The 7,500-nt window shown below is 50.7% G+C and overlaps 1 protein-coding gene across 1 annotated transcript in view; it reads left to right on the forward strand.

Annotated features, from left to right (window-relative positions):
- The window catches only part of LOC124020563 (dystrophin-like), a 76,326-nt gene that overhangs the window by 59,854 nt on the left and 8,972 nt on the right, over positions 1 to 7,500 (forward strand). The window contains exons 12-15 of the mRNA XM_046335806.1: positions 1,030 to 1,140; positions 1,549 to 1,722; positions 5,041 to 5,196; positions 5,474 to 5,644. Of these exons, the coding sequence (XP_046191762.1) occupies positions 1,030 to 1,140; positions 1,549 to 1,722; positions 5,041 to 5,196; positions 5,474 to 5,644 (612 nt within the window). The remainder of the gene's footprint in view (positions 1 to 1,029; positions 1,141 to 1,548; positions 1,723 to 5,040; positions 5,197 to 5,473; positions 5,645 to 7,500) is intronic.

A 7,500-nucleotide genomic window follows, 5' to 3' on the forward strand; every position in this document is an offset into this window, starting at 1 on the left:
CAAGCCTCATTCAGACTGTGGAGATGTTTCTCCAGCTCCAAGCCTAATTCAGACTGTGGAGATGTTTCTCCAGCTCCAAGCCTAATTCAGACTGTGGAGATGTTTCTCCTTCACCACACACTGAAACACACATGCCAGACAGCTGAACCTCCAAACAGGCTGAGCAGAACACAGGGGACAAAACAGAACACAGGGAACAGAACAGAACACAGGGAACAGAGCAGAACACAGGGGACAGAACAGAACACAGGGAACAGAACAGAACACAGGGAACAGAACAGAACACAGGGGACAAAACAGAACACAGGGAACAGAACAGAACACAGGGGACAGAGTAGAACACAGGGGACAGAGTAGAACACAGGGGACAGAGCAGAACACAGGGGACAGAGTAGAACACAGGGGACAGAGTAGAACACAGGGGACAGAGCAGAACACAGGGGACAGAACAGAACACAGGGGAACCGGGGACAGAGAAAAACACAGGGGACAGAACAGAACACAGGAGACAGAGCAGAACACAGGGGACAGAGCAGAACACAGGGGACAGAGCAGAACACAGGGGACAGAGTAGAACACAGGGGACAGAGCAGAACACAGGGGACAGAGTAGAACACAGGGGACAGAGTAGAATTCAGGGGACAGAGCAGAACACAGGGGACAGAGTAGAACACAGGGGACAGAGCAGAACACAGAGTAGAACACAGGGGACAGAGTAGAACACAGGGGACAGAGTAGAGAATATATGAGACTGGTGGAGTTTATCTCTTTAATTTTCCTCAAACCTTAAGGTTGTCCTCCCCCATGTGGTAGAGGGATGGAGGTGCATGGGAATGTGTGTGTGTGTGTGTGTGTGTGTGTGTGTGTGTGTGTGTGTGTGTGTGTGTGTGTGTGTGTGTGTGTGTGTGTGTGTGTGTGTGTGTGTGTGTGTGTGTGTGTGTGTGTGTGTGTGTGTGTGTGTGTGTGTGTGTGTGTGTGTGTGTGTGTGTGTGTGTGTGTGTTCTGATTGTCTGTGTTTTGTTTAAACAGAAGATCCAGACAGAGCTGAATGGTCACGAGGCGACTCTGGCAGACATGAAGAAGAAGAATACAGAGAGAGACCAGTCAGAGAGAGTAGCAGCCCAGATCCGCCTGATACAGGTAACACACACACACTCTCTCTCTCTGTCTCTCTCTCTCTCTCTCTCTCTCTCTCTCTCTCTCTCTCTCTCTCTCTCTCTCTCTCTCTCTCTCTCTCTCTCATACATACATACATACATACATACATACATACATACATACATACATACATACATACATACATACATACATACATACATACATACATACATACATACATACATACATACATACATACATACATACATACATACATACATACATACATACATACATACATACATACCTCAGCATCTTCACACAGTCCACAAATAAATCCATAGTGTCACGTTTTTAGACTTGTCGATATCACACAAAGCATATATATATATAATAATATATACTCTACCTTCTGCATATATATATATAATCTTCCTTCTGCCCCTGTAGAAGAAACTCCAGGAAGTGTGTGTGAAGTTCAGGCTCTTCCAGAAGCCTGCGAACTTCGACCTGCGCCTCTCAGAGTGTGAGAGGGTTCTCTGGGATGTGAAGGCACAGCTGGGGGTGTTGGACATACGCAGCGTGGAACAGGACGTGGTGCAGTCACAGTTGGAACAATGCATGGTGGGTAATCAATCAATAATCAATCACACACTGCAGGGAAAAACACCTGCCAAGTAGTGATGTCACCTACCGAGTTGTGATGTCATCTGCCGAGTGGGGATGTCACCTGCTAGTTCCTGCTCGTCCTGCTGGTACCTGCTAGTCCTGCTAGTCCTGCTGGTACCTGCTAGTCCTGCTAGTCCTGCTAGTACCTGCTAGTCCTGCTGGTACCTGCTAGTCCTGCTAGTCCTGCTAGTCCTGCTACCTGCTAGTCCTGCTAGTCCTGCTAGTCCTGCTAGTCCTGCTGGTAGTCCTGCTAGTCCTGCTAGTACCTGCTAGTCCTGCTGGTACCTGCTAGTCCTGCTAGTCCTGCTGGTACCTGCTAGTCCTGCTGGTACCTGCTAGTCCTGATGGTACCTGCTAGTCCTGCTAGTCCTGCTGGTACCTGCTAGTCCTGCTTGTCCTGCTGGTACCTGCTAGTCCTGCTTGTCCTGCTGGTACCTGCTAGTCCTGCTTGTCCTGCTGGTACCTGCTAGTCCTGCTTGTCCTGCTGGTACCTGCTAGTCCTGCTTGTCCTGCTGGTACCTGCTAGTCCTGCTTGTCCTGCTGGTACCTGCTAGTCCTGCTTGTCCTGCTGGTACCTGCTAGTCCTGCTAGTCCTGCTGGTACCTGCTAGTCCTGCTTGTCCTGCTGGTACCTGCTAGTCCTGCTTGTCCTGCTGGTACCTGCTAGTCCTGCTAGTCCTGCTAGTCCTGCTAGTCCTGCTAGTCCTGATGGTACCTGCTAGTCCTGCTGGTACCTGCTAGTCCTGCTAGTACCTGCTAGTCCTGCTAGTCCTGCTAGTCCTGCTGGTACCTGCTTGTCCTGCTGGTACCTGCTAGTCCTGCTAGTACCTGCTAGTCCTGCTAGTCCTGCTCGTTCCTGCTAGTCCTGCTTGTCCTGCTGGTACCTGCTAGTCCTGCTAGTCCTGCTAGTCCTGATGGTACCTGCTAGTCCTGCTGGTACCTGCTAGTCCTGCTAGTACCTGCTAGTCCTGCTAGTCCTGCTCGTTCCTGCTAGTCCTGCTAGTCCTGATGGTACCTGCTAGTCCTGCTGGTACCTGCTAGTCCTGCTAGTACCTGCTAGTCCTGCTAGTCCTGCTAGTCCTGCTAGTACCTGCTAGTCCTGCTAGTCCTGCTCGTTCCTGCTGGTACCTGCTAGTCCTGCTAGTACCTGCTAGTCCTGCTAGTCCTGCTAGTCCTGCTAGTCCTGCTCGTTCCTGCTAGTCCTGCTGGTACCTGCTAGTCCTGCTAGTCCTGCTGGTACCTGCTAGTCCTGCTAGTCCTGCTGGTACCTGCTTGTCCTGCGGGGGCCGGGCTTGTTTCAGATTTCTAGCCTCACAGATTCACATTCTAGTTGTTGTCTTCTATGGATTGTTTTACAGTCTTCTACGGTCCCCAAACATTTCATTACAGTTGAAATTATGTTGTTTTCATATGAGCTGTTTCTTTACAGCGGAGTCTCCTTTATTGATCAAGAACTGTGCATGACTGATTTGTGTTATTAACAGTGTGTCTCTTCTCCTTCCCTCTCCCTCTCTCTCTCCTCCTTCCCTCTCTCTCTCCTCCATCCCTCTCTCTCTCCTCCATCCCTCTCTCTCTCCTATTTCCCTCTCCCTGTCTCTCTCTCCTCCTTCCCTCTCTCTCTCTCCTCCTTCCCTCTCTCTCTCCTCCTTCCCTCTCACTGTCTCTCTCCTCCTTCCTTCTTCTCTCTCTCTCCTTCCCTCTCACTGTCTCTCTCCTCCTTCCCTCTCCCTGTCTCTCTCCTCCGTCCCTCTCTCTCTCCTCCTTCCCTCTCTCTCTCCTCCTTCCCTCTCACTGTCTCTCTCCTCCTTCCCTCTCACTGTCTCTCTCCTCCTTCCCTCTCCCTCTCTCTCTCCTCCTTCCCTCTCTCTCTCCTCCATCCCTCTCTCTCTCCTATTTCCCTCTCCCTGTTTCTCTCTCCTCCTTCCCTCTCTCTCTCTCCTCCTTCCCTCTCTCTCTCCTCCTTCCCTCTCACTGTCTCTCTCCTCCGTCCCTCTCCCTGTCTCTCTCCTCCTTCCCTCTCTCTCTCCTCCTTCCCTCTCACTGTCTCTCTTCTCCTTCCCTCTCTCTCTCTCCTCCTTCCCTCTCCCTGTCTCTCTCCTCCTTCCCTCTCACTCTCTCTCTCCTCCTTCCCTCTCTCTCTCTCCTCCTTCCCTCTCACTGTCTCTCTCCTCCTTCCCTCTCCCTGTCTCTCTCCTCCGTCCCTCTCCCTGTCTCTCTCCTCCTTCCCTCTCTCTCTCCTCCTTCCCTCTCACTGTCTCTCTCCTCCTTCCCTCTCTCTCTCTCCTCCTTCCCTCTCCCTGTCTCTCTCCTCCTTCCCTCTCTCTCTTTCTCCTCCTTCCCACTCTCCTACTCTCTCCTCTTTCACTCCTTCTCGCTCTCTCCTCTTCCCCCCCTCTCTCCTCCCCTCTCTCACCTCCTTCTCTCTCTCCTACTCTCTCCTCTTTCCCTCTCTCTCTCTCCTCCCCTCTCTCTATTCCTTCCCCCTCTCTCTCTCTCTATCTCCTCCTTCCCTCTCCCTGTCTCTCTCCTCCTTCCCTCTCTCTCTCTCTCCTCCTTCCCTCTCTCTCTCTTCTCCTTCCCTCTCTCTCTCCTCCTTCCCTCTCTCTCGCTCTCTCCTCTCTCTCTCTCTCTCTCTCTCTCTCTCTCTCTCTCTCTCTCTCTCTCTCTCTCTCTCTCTCTCTCTCTCTCCTCCTTCCCTCTCTCTCCACCTTCCCTCTCTCTCTCTCCCTCCTCCTTCCCTCTCGCTCTCTCCTCCTTTCCTCTCTCTCTCTCCTCCTCCCCTCTCTCTCTCTCCACCTTCCCTCTCTCTCTCTCTCTCCTCCTTCCCTCTCTCTCTCTCCTCCTTCCCTCTCTCTCTCTCTCCTCCTTCCCTCTCTCCTACTCTCCCCTCTTTCGCTCCCTCTCGCTCTCTCCTCTTTCCCTCTCTCTCCTCTTTCCCTCTCTCCCTCTCTCTCTCCTCCCCTCTCTCTCATGCTCTCTCCTCCTTCCCTCTCCCTCTCTCTCTCCTCTCCTCTCTCCTCTTTCCCTCTCTCTCTCTCCTCTTTCCCTCTCTCTCTCTCCCTCTCTCTCTCTCTCCCCTCTCTCTCATGCTCTCTCCTCCTTCCCTCTCCCTCCCTCTCTCTCTCCTCTCCTCTCTCCTCTCTCCCTCTCTCGCTCTCTCCTCTTTCCCTCTCTCTCTCTCCTCCCCTCTCTCTCACGCTCTCTCCTCCTTCCATTGCTCTCCTTACTCCCATCCCTCCTCCCTCTCCTCCCCCTCTCCTTCCCTCCTATACAGAAGTTGTATAAGAGTCTGAGTGAGGTGAAGTTGGAGATAGAGACTGTGATAAAGACCGGAAGACAGATCGTTCAGAGACAGCAGACGGAGAAGCCTAAAGAGCTGGACGACAGACTCACTGCCCTCAAGCTGCTCTATAATCAACTGGGCGCGCAGGTCAGTGGCATCAGCCAATAAGCACGCCTCAACCTAAATCCACTGCCTCTCAGACAGAGACAATGATTGGTTTAACTGGTCACAAAGGATTCTGGGAGATGTAGTTTGGTGTGTATTAGTTTTGTTTTGGGGTTGGGACATTTTTAAGTCAGGGAATAAATCAAGTTTATTTGAATGTAAAATAATTGAATTGAATTCAGAGTGATTGATTAGATGAAGTTGATTACATTAGAAGTGAATGACAGGTATCTGTGAGATGTGTGTTTGTGTCTGTCAGGTGACGGAGGGAAAACAGGAACTAGAGAAGAGTCTGAAGTTGTCCAGGAAACTGCGTAAGGAGTTGAACAGCCTGACAGAGTGGTTAGCTGCTACAGACGCTGAGCTGACTAGGAGGTCGGCTGTGGAGGGGATGCCCAGTGATCTAGAGGCTGAGCTGGACTGGGCCAAGGTAGGAAGACAAACACAAACACACAGACCAGAAGATACACACACACACACACACACACACACACACACACACACACACACACACACATGTAGGGACACACACACACACGTTTCCACCTGTGTTTGGTAATTTCCCAGCTCCAGTAAGGTGGTGTGTAAGTGGTGTGTAAGTGGTGTGTAAGTGGTGTGTAAGTGGTGTGTAAGTGGTGTGTAAGTGGTGTGGTGTAAGTGGTGTGTAAGTGGTGTGTACGTGGTGTGTACGTGGTGTGTAAGTGGTGTGTAAGTGGTGTGTAAGTGGTGTGTACGTGGTGTGTAAGTGGTGTGTAAGTGGTGTGTACGTGGTGTGTAAGTGGTGTGTAAGTGGTGTGTAAGTGGTGTGGTGTAAGTGGTGTGGTGTAAGTGGTGTGTAAGTGGTGTGTAAGTGGTGTGTAAGTGGTGTGTAAGTGGTGTGGTGTAAGTGGTGTGTAAGTGGTGTGTACGTGGTGTGTACGTGGTGTGTAAGTGGTGTGTAAGTGGTGTGTAAAGTGGTGTGTAAGTGGTGTGTAAGTGGTGTGTAAGTGGTGTGTAAGTGGTGTGTAAGTGGTGTAAGGTGGTGTGTAAGTGGTGTGTAAGTGGTGTGTAAGTGGTGTGTGTCAGTGGTTATCTCAGTGGAGAAGGAGGTCAGAGGGCTGTCACAGTACAGCTGCTCTGAATCTATTCTCTCTCTACTGCTGAGGGCTTTCTATGGACACATCACCTGCATTAGACCAGGACCATAGGGCTCTGTTCCCTATATAGTGCACTACTTTAGACCAGGACCATAGGGCTCTGTTCCCTATGTAGTGCACTACTTTAGACCAGGACCATAGGGCTCTGTTCCCTATGTAGTGCACTACTTTAGACCAGGACCATAGGGCTCTGTTCCCTATGCAGTGCACTACTTTAGACCAGGACCATAGGGCTCTGTTCCCTATGTAGTGCACTACTTTAGACCAGGACCATAGGGCTCTGTTCCCTATGTAGTGCACTACTTTAGACCAGGACCATAGGGCTCTGTTCCCGATGTAGTGCACTACTTTAGACCAGGACCATAGGGCTCTGTTCCCTATGTAGTGCACTACTTTAGACCAGGACCATAGGGCTCTGTTCCCTATGTAGTGCACTACTTTAGACCAGGACCATAGGGCTCTGTTCCCTATGTAGTGCACTACTTTAGACCAGGACCATAGGGCTCTGTTCCCTATGTAGTGCACTACTTTAGACCAGGACCATAGGGCTCTGTTCCCTATGTAGTGCACTACTTTAGACCAGGACCATAGGGCTCTGTTCCCTATGTAGTGCACTACTTTAGACCAGGGTTCCCATGTTAAGGGAATAGGTTGCTGTTTTCCTAGATGGCCTGGTTGGTTGCCTAGCAACACGATCGCTGTCAGTAAACAAGCGGCTGATTGTCTGGTGGGATCACAGGCTTCTATTTCCATCAGCCCGTCAACACTGTGACGTGTTGAATCTCTCCTTCAGTCCATCTGAGAAGATGGGAGGCTGATGCTCTATAATCTATCTGGGTCGTGTTCCTGGTCGTCCATCAGGCTCTGATTGGATTCCACTCTTGAAAATAAAATGATTTGACTCAATCTGTTTCTTTCCCCCTCAATGTGATTAACCTCCCAGACAATGTCACAACCATCTCTCTGTCCTACAGGTTAGTGTCTTATATAGGGTCCCTCTGTCCTCCTGTTTAGTGTCTTATATAGGGTCCCTCTGTCCTCCAGGTTAGTGTCTTATATAGGGTCCCTCTGTCCTCCAGGTTAGTGTCTTATATAGGGTCCCTCTGTCCTCCAGGTTAGTGTCTTATATAGGGTCCCTCTGTCCTCCAGG

The sequence above is a fragment of the Oncorhynchus gorbuscha genome, unplaced genomic scaffold, assembly GCF_021184085.1.
Source record: "Oncorhynchus gorbuscha isolate QuinsamMale2020 ecotype Even-year unplaced genomic scaffold, OgorEven_v1.0 Un_scaffold_855, whole genome shotgun sequence".
Taxonomy (NCBI): Eukaryota; Metazoa; Chordata; class Actinopteri; order Salmoniformes; family Salmonidae; genus Oncorhynchus; species Oncorhynchus gorbuscha.